The sequence below is a fragment of the Mus musculus genome, chromosome 1, assembly GCF_000001635.26.
Source record: "Mus musculus strain C57BL/6J chromosome 1, GRCm38.p6 C57BL/6J".
NCBI lineage: Eukaryota > Metazoa > Chordata > Mammalia > Rodentia > Muridae > Mus > Mus musculus.
In genome coordinates, this window is record NC_000067.6 from 98443241 (window position 1) to 98462351 (window position 19111).

The following is a 19111-nucleotide window of genomic DNA, read 5'->3' on the forward strand; positions in this document are numbered from 1 at the left end:
GGTCAGATGCCATAAGCTAGAAAAAGTAGTACAAGCTAAGGAGCAAGGTTTCTTGCTACAGAGGTCAAGGTATAAGATTAAAGGAGCCAGAAAAAGAAACAAGTTTTGGTTTTCCATAGGCACAGATTAAATGGGAACATTTTAAATCATTACAAGCAGGACTTTCTGCTACCTGAGTCATGTAACTGGAAAGGGAAGTATGGGAAGTCAGGATCTGATGGGAGGAAAAACAAAACAGTAACAGTGAAAGCTGACACCTGGCTCTTGTCAGCAAAGCCCCAAATTAATAGTAACATACTACAAGTAAATAAACAGGAATTTCTACCAACAAATTATGATTTTTATTAAAAGCTCCTAACTGAAATTTTCCATCTTTCTCTGCACAAGTGGACATCGTCAGAGGATTCGAATACTGCAGCGTGGTTGGTGGAGAACTTTTATATTTGTTGCTGTATTTGCATTTTGTACAACTTTACCACTGTTGGGTTTTCCCTCTAGTTTACCTGGTGAGTATAAAAAGAAATATAATTACCAACAGTTTATTTTACCCTCTGATCCAATTTTCAAAGCACCAGCAAACTAATTTTAAAATGAATATGCCTTCCAACTGTTATTGCTCTGTGATAAAGGAATATTATTAATTTATTGTTATTCTTCATCAAATTAAGCAGGATCACATCCAAATGTTATATATATGAGCTATATTTTATTCATATATATATATATATATATATATATTTGTGTTTTTCATTATTTCTTTTTAATCCCATTTTATTTAAAGTATATAGGTGCTTTAAAACATGAAAGTATACTAAAATATATTTAGCCAGTGGGTTTGTTTTTCAGATTTCTTTTGTAGAGAACTTATTGAATGAATCTCTCTCTCTTTCTCTTTCTCTCTCTTTCTCTATCCTTCTCTCTCTCTCCTTCTCTCTCTCTCCTTCTCTCTCTCTCTCTCTTTCTCTCTCTCTCTCTCTCTCTCTCTCTCTCTCTCTCTCTCTCTCTCTCTCTCTCTCTCTCTCTCTCTCTCTCTGTTGAATTTCATTAGAATGACTTACAAGCTCTGATGCAACTAATCCAGCAATGTCTGTTTTGAAATGATGGTCAGTAGTTGCTCAGTCCATGAGTCTAGAAGCCTCAGCCCCTCTTCAATACAAACTGAAATTACAAAGAAGGTCTAATGCCAGTGAAGGACTGGACTTGCTAATGATGAAGCCAAGAGCAAGTAGGGAAAGAGGAAAAGGGGTCACAGAAAATCCTGAACATTTAGGTTCAGTTCGAAATGAAATCAATAAAAATGAAGGATGAAAGTACAATATACACTAACATTTGGGAAACAGCTAAAACAGTTCTGTAAAGCAAATCTCATAAGAGCCTAGGCTAACAGAACCTATGTTGGAACTCTTTTTTTTTTTTTTTTTTGGACATGGATTTACTGTGTAGCCCTGGTTATATTGGAAATCATGGAACTCATTCAATAGATCATGCTGTTCTTGAAATGAAAGATTCATGTGTCTCTCCCTTCCAATTGCAGTGATTTAAGGTGTGTGCCACCAACCTCTGGCTAAATAATCAGGTTTTTTTTTTTAATACAAATAGACAATGAATATTTGAAGAACATTTGGTATCATTTTTCTATTATGGAAATTTAACCTGAATTGAAATTCCATCTCAATGTGGTCAGATCTGCTGTCCTCAAGAAAATTAATGCTTAGGAGAACGTAGGAAGAGAAAAAAACTTTACTCAGTGCTGGATGCAATATAAGCTTCTTTAGTTATTCTGGAGGTTCCTCCAAAACAATTGAGAAAATCTGGGGTTAGAGAGATGTTTTAGCTGCTGAGAATACAAACCACTCTTGCAGAGGACCCCAGTTTTCTCACAACTTCCTCTACCTCTGGACTATACAAGAAATAGCTCATGTGCACATATTTTCTCATACACAAATTTATGCATATTTAGAAATCTTTCTAAAAAAACTGAAAATAAATCTATGATATAACCTAATTTCACGACCCTCCCATATGTATGCCTGAGTAGCTATGTATCTTTACCTACTATTTACAATAGCTAGAAGATGGAACTAATCTGGATATTTGTAAACAGTTTAATATGATAAAGAAAACATAGTACACATATACAATGGAATTTTATTCAGGTATAAAAAAATTAAATTGTGAGGTCTAGGGTTGCTTATGTAAATTCAAACAAGTGAAACTCAGACAGTCAGGTCCCAAATATTTTTCTTCTAAAAGTGGGGCATAGATATAAAAAATATGCATGTGTCTACACATTCTTGTGAGTAGTATATGTATCTCTCTCTCTCTCTCTCTTTCTCTCTCTCTCTCTCTCTCTGTGTGTGTGTGTGTGTGTGCGTGCAGGGGTACTGTGGGTGTGACAACTAGATAAGTGATGAAGTGAGGATATGAAAAGATCATAAGGGAAATGGGATAGATAGCACTGAAATACAGATAATACATGAGCAGAATGTAAGACTTATACAGAGAGGAATCAATGGGGGTAGGTGGTTATAATACATGGGAGAACAATAGGGAAAGGGAACAAATAAGAACAGAGTAGGATGACATATACACATGAAAAAAAAAAAAACCAGGAAGTCAACTACTTTATATGCTAACCTAAAATGTTTAAAGTGTTTAACAACTGGGATCCCTCGCCACCCAGAGTAGCTGACATTAAGGAAATGCCAATGAAACATTATCCAAGGAGAGTGAAACATTCATTACTCTTAATTGCACTGTTCAAACAACCATGGTTTAAAGCCTGTCTAGTAATACAACAACAAACTACTGGATAAAGAAATGTGTTACCTAGTGGACTTCACTCAGATATGAAGAATAGTCATAACACTTGCAGGAAAAAGGCTGTCATGGAAGGGTCATTTAGGAAATGAAGGGAGAAAATGGGCTCCATGAGAAGATGAGGTAAAGTGAGTAAGAGAGGGTTGTGAGTAAGATCATGCCAAATAATAAAGTGTAATGATATGTATACAAGAATGAAAATATTATAATTACATTTATTAATATTTTATATTATTACTCTGTATTGTACAAACTTTTAACTTGTTCTCATAAAATAATTTGTGATACAAAAAGTCATTTTTTGGAGTGGCCATTTTTGAACTGTTATATGTTATTTATTGAATATGGCTATTGAATTCTATTTAAATTAGGAAACAATTTAGCCATAGATACCATACTTTCAGCAGTTAAGAGACATACATAGTGGTTAATTGCAAATTTTAAACATTTTAATTATCAAAGAATTGTGTCTTATAAAGCATTGCTGTTGTTGAAGAATTTGCACTCTAAAATACACATTGGTTTTAGTGTGTTTAACATAACACCTGTTATTCTATGTTAAATGTGATTATTATAATGTGTACAAGTTCATGATGTATATTTTCATACTGATGTGTAGTTAAGAAAATATTATTTTCCTCGTGACCTATAGGTGCACGCCAGATAAGACTTGAGAAAAGTCAGGAACCTCCTACCTTTGACAGGAGACTTAAAAATAAGGAAATTAAGAATAATTTGAAGAGTGTTCTTCATGCTACTTGGGTAAAGTAAAATATTTCTGTTAACAAGCCAGTTAAAGTGACCTGTGTAGTTTTCTTATAGAGTCAAGAATATGGTAAGGTGTTTAATTTAAATTTGCGTGAAAGGTTTGGAGTCTCTTAGATAAATTACTAAATTGTACATTTTCCTTATAATGGAAAGAAATAACTCCCTTTTTTGATATTACAAAAGACAGGTATAGGGTTAGAGAATAATGATTCAGAAATAATATTTTGATTTATTTTTAATTGATTTGGTACAATTTTGTGTTTATTCTCTCTGAAAGAATTAATGGGAGATTTAATAAAATTACATGAATTGGAAGAACTCTGTGTCAGCACATAGCCCCCACAACACAAATAATATCACAATATTTAAAACAAAATCCTTTGTTTCTCTGTATTATAAACAGGCCTGTCATAGTAGTAACAGACATGGGAATGCATAGATAGCCACTTTTAATGCACTAATCCTACTCTGAATATATTTTTCTATTTATAACATTCTTCCTGGCATATAGATTGCACGGTGCCAATTTTCACACATTTTTTTTTACACTGTAAATAACACTTCCAAGAATCTTGAAAATAACATCAATTGAATTCTCCTAACTCACATTAGAATTTGCATTCCTACATTGCATATATTTCCTATTTTTAGTCATTTTCTTTTTCCTAGAGATATTCATTCTTTCATTGTTCCTATTTCTCCTCAATCCCATTCCTTTTTAGGAAATGTTTTATTTTATAATTAAAATATACTATGAATCTTCTCTCTTTCCCTTTCTTCCCCCTTTCCATTTCTATGTATACCAAATGCCTCTCTGTTAACTGTAGAGAAAGAACTACAAGCAAATAGGAAGAGAGAGAGAGAGAGAGAGAGAGAGAGAGAGAGAGAGAGAGAGAGAGAGAGAGAGAGAGAGATCCTTTTCCCTATTCCTTTCAAAGTATGAATTAAGCTATTTTTGTTGCCTCTAGTCCCTTCCTAAATAACAACTCAGGATATAAGGACTGTAGTTGGTTATAGTTTACTCAAGAGTGAATCTCTGCATATAAGTAAATATATCCTATATTTATCATTCTGGATCTTGGATACCTCACTAAGAATGATGGTCCTCTAGTTTCATCCAATTGCTTGCAAATTCCATGATGTCATTACTTTTAAGAGGTGAGGCACACTCCATTGTGTAAATGTACCACATATCTCTTATTCATTCTTTTGTTGAAGGACATGGCATCTAGGAATCTGTAGAGACAGTGAAGAAAAAAACCTCCGTTTGCTATCATGCTTGAGATGAGGATGGGAATTAGGTCTAGTTTTGTTTTAGAGAATTCTCAGTATAGCTTCCTAGACCATCTGTTAAGTGGGTTTCATTGCCGTCTTTAGAATTGTTTTGTTCTTTTTATATAATCTCCGTTGGTCATATATATTTGAGAAGATTTTTTTCCACTTAGTATTTTATCGGGTCATTCTATCATGATTTTCATTTGCAGAAAAGAGGCATTTTTATTTTTTGAGTTTCCACATCTTCATTGTTTACATTATATCTCAAGCCACTGAAATCATATTTAGAATTCTCTTTCCTCATCTTTATTTAAAAAGAAATAATTTTATATTAGCAAAACACTATTTACCTTGACATTGACAAACTTTTAAAACTCTGCATTCATCATAAGTGTACACTACGAATTTTTCTTTTTTTAATTAGGTATTTTCTTATTTTACAGTTCAAATGCTATCCCAAAAGTCTCCCATATCCTCCCCGCCACATCCCCTACCCACCCACTCCCACTTCTTGGCCCTGGTGCTCCCCTGTACTGAGGCATATAAAGTTTGCAAGACCAAGGGGCCAGTGATGGCCAACTAGGCCATCTTCTGCTACATATGCAGCTAGAGACATAAGCTCTGGGGGTACTGGTTAGTTCATATTTTTGTTCTTTCTGTAGGCTTGCAGACCCCTTTAGCTTCTTCGGTACTTTCTCTAGCTCCTCTATTGGGGGCCCTGGGCTCCATCCAATAGCTGACTGTGAACATCCACTTCTGTGTGCACCATGCACCGGCATAGCCTCACAAGAAACAGCTATATGAGGGACCTTTCAGCAAAATCTTGCTGGCATATGCAATAGTGTCTGTGTTTGGAGGCTGATTATGGGATGGATCCCCGGGTGTGACAATCTCTAGATGGTCCATCCTTTCATCCATTTGAACTCCAAACTTTGTCTGTGTAACTCCTTCCATGGGTGTTTTGCTCCCAATTCTAAGAAGGGGCAAAGTGACCAAACTTTGGTCTTCATTCTTCAGGAGTTTCATGTGGTTTGCAACTTGTATCTTAGGTATTCTAAGTTTCTAGGCTAATATCCACTTATCAGTGAGTACATATAATTTGAGTTCTTTTGTCATTGGGTTACCTCACTCAGGATGATGCCCTCCAGGTCCAACCATTTGCCTAAGAATTTCATAAATTCATTCTTTTTAATAGCTGAGTAGTACTCCATTGTGTAAATGTACCACATTTTTGTATCCATTTCTCTGTTGAGGGGCATCTGGGTTCTTTCTAGCTTCTGGCTATCATAAATAAGGCTGCTATGAACATAGTGGAGAATGTGTCTTTCTTATCAGTTGGAACATCTTCTGGATATATGCCTAGGAGAGTTATTGCGGGATCCTCCGGTAGTACTATGTCCAATTTTCTGAGGAACCACCAGACTGATTTCCATAGTGGTTGTACAAGCTTGCAATCTCACCAACACTGGAGAAGTGTTCCTCTTTCTCCACATCCTCGCCAGGATCTGTGGTCACCTGAATTTTTGATCTTAGCCATTCTGACTGGTGTGAGGTGGAATCTCAGGGTTGTTTTGATTTGCATTTCCCTGATGATTAAGGATGTTGAACATTTTTTCAGGTGCTGCTCAGCCATTTGGTATTCCTCAGGGGAGAATTCTTTGTTTAGCTCTGAGCCCCATTTTTAAATGGGGTTATTTGATTTTCTGGAGTCCACGCTCTTGAGTTATTTATATATATTGGATATTAGTCCCCTATCTGATTTAGGATAGGTAAAGATCCTCTCCCAATCTGTTGGTGGCCTTTTTGTCTTCTTGACGGTGTCTTTTGCCTTACAGAAGCTTTGCAGTTTCATGAGGTCCCATTTGGCAATTCTTGATCTTACAGCACAAGCCATTGATGTTCTATTCAGGAATTTCCCCCCTGTGCCTATATCTTCGAGGATTTTCCCTACTTTCTCCTCTATAAGTTTCAGTGTCTCTGGTTTTATGTGGAGTTCCTTGATACACTTAGATTTGACCTTAGTACAAGGAGATAGGAATGGATCAATTCACATTCTTCTACATGATAACTGCCAGTTGTGCCAGCACCATTTGTTGAAAATGCTGTCTTTTTTCCACTGTATGGTTTTAGCTCCCTTGTCAAAGATCAAATGACCATAGGTGTGTGGGTTCAATTCTGGGTCTTCAATTCTATTCCATTGGTCTACTTGTCTGTCGCTATACCAATACCATGCAGTTTTTATCACAATTGCTCTGTAGTACAGCTTTAGGTCAGGCATGGTGATTCTACCAGAGGTTCTTTTATCCTTAAGAAGAGTTTTTGCTATCCTAGGTTTTTTGTTATTCCAGGTGAATTTGCCTATTGCCCTTTCTAATTCATTAAAGGATTGATTTGGAATTTTGATGGAGATTGCATTGAATCTGTAGATTGCTTTTGGCAAGATAGCCATTTTTACTATATTGGTTTTCCTGTAAGCAGCAAAATGTTGGGTCCTGTTTGTGTAGCCAGTCTGTTATTCTATGTCTTTTTTGTGGAATTGAGTCCATTGATATTATGAGATATTAAGGAAAAGTAATTGTTGCTTCCTATTTTTTTTTTTTGTTGTTGTTGTTAGAGTTGGAATTCTGTTCTTATGGCTGTCTTTTTTTTGATTTGTTGAAGGATTACACTCTTGCTTTTTCTAGGGCATGGTTTCCATCCCTGTATTGTTTTTTTCTGTTATCATCCTTTGAAGGGCTGGATTCGTGGAAACATAATATGTGAATTTGGATTTGTCGTGAAATACTTTGGTTTCTCTGTCTATGGTAATTGAGCGTTTGGCTCGGTATAGTAGCCTGGGCTGGAATTTGTGTTCTCTTAGTGTCTGTATAACATCTGTCCAGGATCTTCTGGCTTTCATAGTCTCTGATTAAAAGTCTGGTGCAATTCTGATAGGCCTGCCTTTATATGTTACTTGACCTTTTTCCCTTACTGCTTTTAATAGTTTGTATTTATTTACTGCATTTGTTGTTCTGATTATTATGTGTCAGGAGGAATTTCTTTTCTGGTCCAGTCTATTTGGAGTTCTGTAGGCTTCTTGTATATTCATGGGCATGTCTTTCTTTAGGTTTGGGAAGTTTTCTTCTATAATTTTGTTGAAGATATTTGCTGGCCCTTTAATTTGAAAATCTTCATTCTCATCTACTCCTGTTATCTGTAGGTTTGGTCTTCTCATTGTGTCCTGGATTTCCTGGACGTTTTGAGTTAGGATCTTTTTGAGTTTTGTATTTTCTTTGAATGTTGTGCCAATGTTCTCTATGGAATCTTCTGCACCTGAGATTCTCTCTTCCATCTCTTGTATTCTGTTGCTGATGCTCGCATCTATGGTTCCAGATTTCTTTCCTAGGTTTTCTATCTCCAGTGTTGCCTCACTTTGGGTTTTCTTTATTGTGTCTACTTCCCATTTTAGCTCTTAGATGATTTTATTCACTTCTATCACCTGTTTGGTCGTGTTTTTCTACAATTCTTGAAGGCATTTTTGTGTTTCCTTTTTAAGGTCATCTACCTGTTTAGCATTGTTCTCCTGTATTTCTTTAAGTGAGTTATTAACGTCCTTCTTGATGTCCTCTACCATCATCATGAGATATGCTCTTAAATCCTGGTCTATCTTTTCGGGTGTGTTGGGGTGCACAGGACTGGGTGGGGTGGGGGTGCTGTGTTCTGATTATGGTGAATGGTCTTGGTTTCTGTTAGTAAGATTCTCACGTTTGCCTTTCGCCATCTGGTAATCTCTGGAGTTAGTTTTTGTAGTTGTCTCTGGTTAGAGCTTGTTCCTCAGGTGATTATGTTAGCCTCTATCAGCAGACCTGGGAGACTAGATCTCTCCTGAATTTCAGTGGTCAGAGTACTCTCTGCAGGCAAGCTCTCCTCTTGCAGGGAAGGCACCCAGATATCTGGTGTTCGAATCTGCCTCCTGGCAGTAGTTGTGTTCCATTCACCAGAGATCCTAAGATCCCATGGAGAGTCCTCTAGGGACCTTGGGCGTGTCTGCAGACTCTACACCCACAGTGCCCGGGTGCTGGTGCCGACTGGAAGGGACTTGTGACTCTGGTAAGGCCGGGTTTTCTGCTTCCCTAATTAATGCTGTCTCAGGTCCTGATCGATTGGATTGGAGCAGCAGTTGTGTTCCACTCACCAGAGGTCCTAAGATCCCATAGAGAGTCCTGTGGGGACTTTGGGGGTTTCCGCAGACTCCAAGCCCAAGGTGCCCCAGTGCTGGTGCTGGCGCCGGGGCCAACGAGAAAGGACTTGTGACCCTGGTCAGGTTGGGTTTTCTGATTCCCTAATTAATGCTGTCTCAGTTCCCTCAAGATTGGATTGGAGCAGCAGTTGTGTTCCACTCACTAGAGGTTCTAAGATCCCATGGAGAGTCCTGTGGGGGCCTTGGGGGTGTCCACAGAGTCTGTGCCCAAGTTTCCCCAGTGCTGGTGCCAACCATGGACTTCTTCCTTTCCAATTTGTATCCCCTTGATCTCCTTTTGTTGTCGAATTGCTCTGGCTAGAACTTCAAGTCCTATATTAAATAGGTACAGATAAAGTGGGCAGCCTTGTCTAGTCCCTGATTTTAGTAGGATTGCTTCCAGCTTCTCACCATTTACTTTGATGTTGGCTACTGGTTTGCTGTAGATTGCTTTTATCGTGTTTAGGTATGGGACTTGAATTCCTGATCTTTCCAAGACTTATCATGAAGGGGTGTTGGATTTCGTCAAATGCTTTTTCAGCATCTAACGAGATGGTAATGTGGTTTTTGTCTTTGAGTTTCTTTATATAGTGGATTATGTTGATGGATTTCCGTATATTAAACCATCCCTGCATCCCTCGAATGAAGCCTACTTGGTCAGGATGGATCATTGTTTTGATGTGTTCTTGGATTTGGTTAGTTAGAATTTTATTGAGTATTTTTGCATCAATATTCATAATGGAAATTGGTCTGAAGTTCTCTATCTTTGTTGGGTCTTTCTATGGTTTAGGTATCAGAGTAATTTTGGCTTCATAGAATGAATTGGATAGAGTCCCTTCTGTTTCTATTTTGTGGAATAGTTTGAGGAGAGTTGGAATTAGGTCTTCTTTGAAGGTCTGATAGAACTCTGCAGTAAACCCATCTGGTCCTGGGTTTTGTTTTGGTTTTTTGGATGGGGATTGGGAGAATATTAATGACTACTTCTATTTCTTAAGGGGATATGGGAGTATTTAAATATCATTAATCTTATCCTGATTTAGCTTTGGTATGTAATATCTGTCTAGAAAACTGTCCATTTCATCCAAGATTTGCAGTTTTGTTGAGTATAGCCTTTTGTAGAAGGATCTGATGGTGTTCTGGATTTCTTCAGGATCTGTTGTTATGTCTCCCTTTTCAGTTCTGATTTTGTTAACCCTGTGTCCTCTAGTGAGTCTGGTAAGGGTTTATCTATCTTGTTGACTTTCTAAAGGACCAGCACCTCATTTGGTTAATTCTTTGAATAGTTCTTCTTTTTCCCCTTGGTTGATTTTGCCTGTCAGTTTGATTATTTCTTTCCATCTACTCCTCTGGGGTGAATTTGCTTCCTTTTGTTCTAGAGCTTTAGGTATGTGGTCAAGCTGCTAGTTTGTGCTTTCTCTAGGTTCTTTTTGGAGGCACTCAGAAATATGAGTTTTCCTCTTTCTAATGCTTTCATTGTGTCCCATAAGTTTGGGTATGTTGTGGCTTCATTTCCATTAAACTCTAAAAAGTCTTTAATTTCTTTCTTTATTCCTTCCTTGACCAAGGTATCATTGAGAAGAGTGTTGTTCAGTTTCCACGTGAATGTTGGATTTCTATATTTTATGCTGTTATTGAAGATCATCCTTAGTCCATGGTGATCTGATAGGATGCATGGGACTATTTCAATATTTTTGTATTTGTTGAGGCCTCTTTCATTACCAATTATATGGTCAATTTTGGAGAAAGTACCATGAGGTGCTGAGAAGAAGGTATATCCATTTGTTTTAGGATAAAATGTTCTGTAGATATCTGTTACATCCATTTGTTTCATAACTTCTGTTAGTGTCCATGTGTCTCTGTTTAGTTTTTTGTTTCCAGGATCTGTCCATTGATGAAAGTGGGGTGTTTAAGTCTCCCCTATTATTGTGTGAGGTGCAATATGTGCTTTGAGCTTTACTAAAGTTTCTTTAATAAATGTGGCTGCCCTTGCATTTGGAGCATAAATATTCAGAATTGAGAGTTCCTCTTGGAAGATTTTACCTTTGATAAGTATGACCTGCCCTTCTTTGTCTTTTTTGATAACTTTGGGTTGGATGTCAATTTTATTCGATATTAGAATAGCTACTCCAGCTTGTTTCTTCAGACCATTTGCTTGGAAAATTGTTTTCCAGCTTTTCATTCTGAGGTAGTGTCTGTCTTTTTTCCTGAGATGGTTTTCCTGTAAGCATCAAAATGTTGGGTCCTGTTTGTGTAGCCAGTCTGTTATTCTATGTCTTTTTATTGTGGAATTGAGTCCATTGATATTGAGATATTAAGGAAAAGTAATTGTTGCTTCCTATCACTTTTGTTGTTAGAGTTGGCATTCTGTTCTTCTGTTAGGTTTGCTGAAGAATTACTGTCTTGCTTTTTCTAGGGCGTGGTTTCTGTCCTTGTATTGGTTTTTTTCTGTTATTATCCTTTGAAGGGCTGGATTTGTGGAACGATATCGTGTGAATATGGTTTTGTCATGGAATACTTTGGTTTCTCCATCTATGGTAATTGAAAGTTTGGCTGGGTATAGTAGCCTGAGCTGGCATTTGTGTTCTCTTAGTGTCTGTATAACATCTGTCTAGGATCTTCTGGTTTTCATAGTCTCTCGTGAAAAGTCTGGTGTAATTCTGATAGGCCTGCCTTTATATTTTACTTGACCTTTTTCCCTTGCTTCTTTTAATATTTTGTCTTTATTTAGTGCATTTGTTGTTCTGATTATTATGTGTCAGGAGGAATTTCTTTTCTGGTCCAATCTATTTGGAGTTCTGTAGGCTTCTTGTATGTTCATGGGCATGCCTTTCTTTAGGTATGGAAAGTTTTCTTCTATAATTTTGTTGAAAATATTTGCTGGCCCTTTAATTTGAAAATCTTCATTCTCATCTACTCCTATTTTCTGTAGCTTTGGTCTTCTCATTTTGTCCTAGATTTCATGGATGTTTTGAGTTAGGATCTTTTTGCATTTTGCATTTTCTTTTACTTTTGTGTCCATGTTCCCTATGGAATCTTCTGCACCTGAGATTCTCTCTTCCATCTCTTGTATTCTGTTGCTGATGCTCCCATCTATGTTTCCTGATTTCTTTCCTAGGGTTTCCATCTCTAGAGTTGTCTCTCTTTGGGTTTTCTTTATTTTTTCTCATTCCCTTTTTAGATCCTGGATGGTTTTGTTCAATTCCATCTCTTTTTGGTATTGTTTTCCTGTAACTATCTAAGGCATTTTTGTGTTTCCTCTTTAAAGGCTTCTAGCTGTTTATCTGTGTCTTTCTTTATTTCCTTCTTAAGGTCTTCCATCATCATCATAAGAAGTGACTTTAGATCCATGTATTACTTTTCTGGTGTATATCCAGGACTTGTTATAGTGGGAGAGTTTGGTTCTGATGATGCCAAGTAACCTTGGTTTCTGTTGCTTCTGTTCTTAAGCTTGCCTCCTGCTATCTGATTATCTCAAGTATTTTTTGTCCTCAATATATCTGATTGGCGCCTGTCCTTCTTATAATCCCAGTTGATTCAGGACTCCTCAGAGTCCAGCTTTCTCTGTGATCCTTTGCTTGTGGGCTCCCATGAACCTGAAATTCTGGGTGTGTCAGAGTTCTTGTCAGTCAAGTTCCTCTGAGACCCTGAAATACTGGTGTGACCAAGCTCTTTATCCTGGGAGTCTGTTACAGTACCCGGAAGTGGTGTCTCCTTTGAGGAGCTGTCAGGTCATTGATCTTAAAATCGCATGGAGAGTCCTCTAGGGACCTTGGGGGTGTCCGCCGACTACCTGCCCAACGTGATCTGGTGCTGGCACAGACCAGAATGGACTTGTGATCTTGGTCATGCCGGGTTTTCTGCTTTCCTAATGGTGTTTCAGGTCCCATGCAGTTGGATTGGAAGAGAAGTTGTGTTCCACTCACCAGAGGTCCTACCATCTTGTGGAGAGTCCTCCAGGGACCTTTGGGTGTCCGCTGACTCCGCACCCAAGGAGACCCCATGCTGGTGCTGACCGGAAGGGACTTGTGACCCTGGTTCTCTTTCCTTATCTTTAAATGTACTTCTTTTAACCTCTAATTGTTTCAGAGATTCAGGTATAATACTGGGATAGGTTATTGATACATTCATAATTGATTTTTGTGCAGAGTGAGAGACAAGGATCAAAATTTATTCTTATACCTACAGATGTCCAGTTTTCCCAGCAACAATTGCTGAAGATACTATCTTCTTGAATCTGTAGTATAGATTGCGGTCAATGATAGTCAATTCCCCCAGAAATTCTCTTATTGTTGAGAATCATTTTTGTATCGTATGTTTTTTTGTTATTCAAGATGAATTTCAGAAATGCTCTTTCTATTTCTGTGAAGAATTGACCTCCTATTGTTGTCTAATTGCTCTGGCTAGAACTTCGTGTACTAGATTGAATAGAAAGGAAGAGAGTGGGGAGCCTTTTCTAGTCCTAATTTTTGTGGGATTGCTTCAATCTTCTTCCCATTTTTGTGTTGGCTTTTGGTTTTCTATATTTTGCTTTCATTATGTTTAGGTATGGGGCTTGAATTCCTGACATTTCCAAGTCTTTTATCATGAAGGGGTGTTTTGTTCTGTTAAAGGCTTTTTCAACATCTTATGTGACAATCATGTGGTTTTTCTCTTTGGGTTTGTTTGTATAGTGGATTAAATTGATATTCATATATTGAACCAACTGTGAATCCCTCTGATGAAACCACTTGATCATGCATAATGATCATTTTGATGTGTTCTTTGATTCAGTTTGCAAGAATTTTGTAGAATAGTTTTGCATCAGTATCATAAGGGAAATTGTTGTGAAGTTCTTTTTCTTTGTTGGGTCTTTGTGTGGTTTAGTTATCAGAGTAACTGTGGCTTTGTAGAGCAAATTAGTTGTTAGCAAATTCCTAACAATAAGAAATTGCCTTCTTTATTTCTGTTTGGCCAACAATAATTAGGCCAGTGGCAATACTGGTCACATGACCTGCACATCACTGAAAGCCTAGGCCTTTCTTGCTCACATTGACAAATTCTATTGCTTGTAGAAATGGTTTGTCATTTTTCCTGTGCAAAGTACCATATTTCTCATCATTAATTCACATTGCATTTTGATATCTGAGACCTTTAGGGGCTTCTCCATAGTCTCATTGAAATGGCCAATTTCCTTCAGCTATTTCCTGCAGCTGAAGCATCATGCAATTTTTATATTGGAAATCTCTATCTACACCTTAACCTATCATATTAGCATGGTACAGGTTCAACAAAGATCAGTTGTATCCCTTATCCACTGGTCCTAGCGTGCTGCCCACACCACTAATTACTTAATAACCTTTTTACATTTGGTACTTGCATTTTCATATGGCAAGTTTTCTATCAAAGGCTGCGGTGACTGAGGAGGAGGCTGAGCGGGCGCGGGTGACACCGGCAGTTCCAGTTACTATGGCAATGACGGCAGGGGCAACAACTACCTTTCCTATGAGCAACCATACCCGGGAAAGAGTAACTGTGGCCAAGCTCACACTGGAGAATTTTTACAGCAACCTAATTTTACAGCATGAAGAGAGAGAAACCAGGCAGAAGAAGTTAGAAGTGGCTATGGAAGAAGAAGGATTGGCAGATGAGGAGAAAAAGTTACGTCGATCGCAGCATGCTCATAAAGAAACAGAGTTCTTACGCCTTAAGAGGACCAGACTTGGCCTGGATGACTTTGAGTCTCTGAAGGTTATAGGAAGAGGAGCTTTCGGAGAGGTGCGGCTGGTCCAGAAGAAAGACACGGGGCACATCTATGCCATGAAGATCCTGAGGAAAGCTGACATGCTTGAGAAAGAGCAGGTGGCTCATATCCAAGCAGAAAGGGACATTTTGGTGGAAGCAGATGGAGCCTGGGTGGTGAAGATGTTCTACAGTTTTCAGGACAAACGGAATCTCTATCTCATCATGGAATTTCTTCCTGGAGGTGACATGATGACATTGCTGATGAAGAAGGACACCTTAACAGAAGAAGAGACACAGTTCTACATCTCAGAGACTGTCTTGGCGATAGATGCAATTCACCAGCTGGGCTTCATCCACTGGGACATCAAACCAGACAACCTTTTACTAGATGCCAAGGGACATGTAAAATTATCTGATTTTGGTTTGTGCACGGGGTTAAAGAAAGCTCACAGGACTGAATTGTACAGAAACCTCACACATAACCCGCCAAGCGACTTCTCATTTCAGAACATGAATTCAAAGTGGACAGCAGAGACATGGAAGAAGAACAGGAGACAGCTGGCTTACTCCACAGTTGGAACAGCAGACTACATTGCTCCAGAAGTATTCATGCAGACTGGCTCTAACAAATTGTGTGACTGGTGGTCCTTGGGAGTGATTATGTACGAGATGCTAATAGGCTTTCCACCTTTCTGCTCCGAAACACCACAAGAAACGTACAGAAAAGTTATGAGCTGGAAGGAGACGCTGGCATTTCCTCCGGAAGTGCCCGTCTCTGAGAAAGCCAAGGACTTGATTCTCAGATTTTGTACTGATTCTGAAAACAGAATTGGGAATGGTGGTGTGGAAGAAATCAGAGGTCATCCGTTCTTTGAGGGTGTAGACTGGGGGCACATAAGGGAAAGACCAGCAGCTATTCCTATAGAAATCCGGAGTATAGATGACACCTCAAACTTTGATGACTTCCCCGAGTCTGATATCTTACAGCCAGTGCTGAATACCACAGAGCCCGACTACAAATCCAAAGACTGGGTTTTTCTCAATTACACCTACAAAAGGTTTGAAGGGCTGATCCAGAGAGGCTCCATTCCTACATACATGAAAGCTGGGAAGTTATGATGATCACAGTCGCCCATAGCCAGGAGAACTTAGGTAGCTGCATCCGCAGGCTGGCTCGGCATCGCACCAGGAGCTCTGGGACGGTGCTGCTCTCCAGCCAGAGAAACGACTACAGCTTGGGAATCTGAGGCTGCTATGGCTATGGGAATTGCTCAGCTTTTTTTATCCTTTTTTTTTTTGTATTAACTTTATTATACAAAGGTACTGGAACAAAAGAAACAGACATTCCCTCCTAACTGCACTGCCTACGTGCATGTTGAGAGGTCCATCCTGCCCATGTGCTGCGCTTCCGATTGCAACACTAATCCAGCCAGAACTGTATAGCACTGACGGCACCATGACAGCCTGAGGTTGCTCTCAGTGTCCCTCCTTCACTGCAGAGCCCGTGGGTCTAGAATCAGTGAAAAGCCATCTTCTGTAGCTGCTGTTAGTAGAACATTTGCCCTGTTGGTTTGGACATTGTGGGCTCTACATGAAGACAGTTTCTGTACCGGCTCCAAGGAACTTAAGGACGCTGACTTCGACATTAGAATTTCCTGTTAAGCTCTCACGCAGACCCTGTGATAGGGAAGATGAGCTTCTGTTAGGGTGAGGGCATTTCTCACCTTCGCTCCGGCATCTCCAAGGCTGACGGTGCTGAGAGATTGTGACTTGACGACTGATGTGCACACATGGAGATGGACCTGAATGATTGTCAGCTACTCCACTTTTAACAATGCTGTAGCATTGTTTTAGTTTGAGAATGGTGAGCTGAGTTTCAGAAATGACCATGAAAGCTGCTTGTAGAACCTAGTATGTTTTTATTAATCTATTTTTTTTAATGTAAAAAAAAAACCCGTCTTGCATCAGGGTATGATATGAATTTATTTACAGTTCAAACTTATGTTTGTAAAAAAAAAATCAGTGAATGCTCCTCCTAATACTTGTATAATGTTTGTAAATGTAGTAAACTTTTTCCTGGGCTCCTCAACTTTGTCTTAATCTCTTAAATCTGCTAAGTGACATTATTTTATAGCAGCAGCAGCAGCAAATTAAGTTTGTTCTTGTATATGAGAATATTACCCTTTGCCCAACAACTCATCTTTGACTGTATTATTGCCATCAATGTGTTTTACTGGTAGCCATTGTAATCTCAGACTGGCATATCATACAATTGTAACCAATCCCCTCCTCTCTTGGGGAATAATTCTATTTTGAGTAGGCCAGCTATTTAGAATTTAAGTCACATAAGGCAAGTGCATCCCATATCTAATTGTGATGTCTTTAAATAATCCTAGATCTATCATAGAGGACACCTCACTATCTTGTCACAAACTTGTTCCACATCATTAGGAGGCATATGCTGTTCAACTACTGGGAAAGCTATTGATGGTGATCTCCAAAAACTTACTCAGGTGACCTTAACTCTGCTGGTGTGCTGGGTTTGAAATGAATGGGTGAGCACCCTCATAGAAGCAGGGGAAGGGCAGATGGGATAGGGAGTTTCCAGAGGGGAAGCCAGTAAAGGGGATAACATTTGAAATGTAAATAAATAAAAATATCCAATAATAAAAAATATTTAGGACAAAATGAGAAAGAAGAATGTACTGAAGAGAACCAGTAGATCCAGCAATACCTCTCCTGGGCATATATCCAGAAGATCTTCCAACTGTTAATAAGGACATATGTTCCATTATGTTCATAGCAGCCCTTTTATAATAGCCAGAAGCTGGAAAGAACCCAGGTGTCTCTCAACAGAGGAATGGATACATAAAATGTGGTTCATTTACACAATGGAGTGCTACTCAGCTATTAAAAACAATGAATTTATGAAATTCTTAGTCAAATAGATGTATCTGGATGATATCATCCTTAGTGAGGTAACCCAATCACAAAAGCAGTCACTTGATATGCACTCACTGATAAGTGGATATTAGCCCAGAAACCTAGAATACCCAAGATACAACTTCCAAAACACAAGAAAATCAAGAAGGAGGACCAACACGTGGATACTTCATTCTTCCTAGAATAGGGAATAAAATATCCATGGAAGTAGTTGTAGTGACAAAGTTTGGAGCTAAGATGAAAGGATGGACCATCCAGAGACTGCCCCACCCAGGGGTCCATCCCATAATCAGCCACCAAATGCAGACACTATTGCATATGCCAGCAAAATTTTGCTGAAAGGAACCTGATATAGCTGTCCCCTGTGAGACTTTGCCAGTGCCTGGCAAATACAGAAGTGGATATTCAGTCATCTATAGGATGGAACACAGGGACCCCAATGTAGGAGCTAGAGAAAGTACCCAAGAGCTGAAGGGGTCTGCAACCCTATAGGTGGAACAACAATGTGAACTAATCAGTTCCCCCAGATCTCATGTCTCTTGCTGCATATGTAGCAGAAGATGGCCTAGTTGGCCATCATTGGGAAGAGAGGCCCCTTGGTCGAAGAAACTTTATTTATTTATTTATTTATTTATTTTGGGGGGGTAGTTAATTTTATTTCATGACCTTAAATTAAGTGTGAAGCTTCAAAGATATTAAAATATTGTCATGCCGATCACTGTTTAAAATGCATGAGGACTACAATTTCTTCTTGCCTCCCTTGTTTTGTTCCCACATTTCTTTTTTTTTATTACGTATTTTTCTCAATTATATTTCTAATGCTATCCCAAAAGACCCCCATACCCTCCCCCCCACTTCCCTACCCACCCATTCCCATTTTTTTGGCCCTGGCGTTCCCCTGTACTGGGGCATATAAAGTTTGTGTGTTCAATGGGCCTCTCTTTCCAGTGATGGCCGACTAGGCCATCTTTTGATTACATATGTAGCTAGAGTCAAGAGCTCCGGGGTACTGGTTAGTTCATAATGTTGTTGCACCTACAGGGTTGCAGATCTCTTTAGCTCCTTGGATACTTTCTCTAGCTCCTCCATTGGGGGCCCTGTGATCCATCCAATAGCTGACTGTGAGCATCCACTTCTGTGTTTGCTAGACCCCGGCCTAGTCTCACAAGAAACAGCTATATCTGGGTCCTTTCAGCAAAATCTTGCTAGTGTATGCAATGGTGTCAGCGTTTGGAAGCTGATTATGGGGTGGATCCCTAGATATGGCAGTCTCTAGATGGTCCATCCTTTTGTCACAGCTCCAAACTTTGTCTCTCTAACTCCTTCCATGGGTGGTTTCTTCCCAATTCTAAGAAGGGGCACAGT

The 19111-nt window shown here is 38.9% G+C and overlaps 1 protein-coding gene and 1 pseudogene across 9 annotated transcripts in view; both read left to right on the forward strand.

Moving 5' to 3' along the window:
- Slco6d1 (solute carrier organic anion transporter family, member 6d1) overlaps positions 1-19111 on the forward strand; it is a 95899-nt gene that overhangs the window by 22154 nt on the left and 54634 nt on the right. For 4 of the 9 annotated variants that reach the window (XM_011248080.2, XM_011248078.3, XM_017312299.2 and 1 more), the window contains exons 5-7: positions 388-506; positions 3473-3582; positions 17200-17316. In XM_011248080.2, coding sequence (XP_011246382.1) covers positions 388-506; positions 3473-3582; positions 17200-17316 — 346 coding nt within the window. Of the gene's footprint in view, positions 1-387; positions 507-3472; positions 3583-16602; positions 16668-17199; positions 17317-19111 lie in introns of those variants that run through there. The other 5 variants (XM_017312300.1, XM_017312295.2, NM_027584.1 and 2 more) reach the window with 2 other exon arrangements.
- Gm3555 (predicted pseudogene 3555) lies at positions 14467-16750 on the forward strand (annotated as a pseudogene).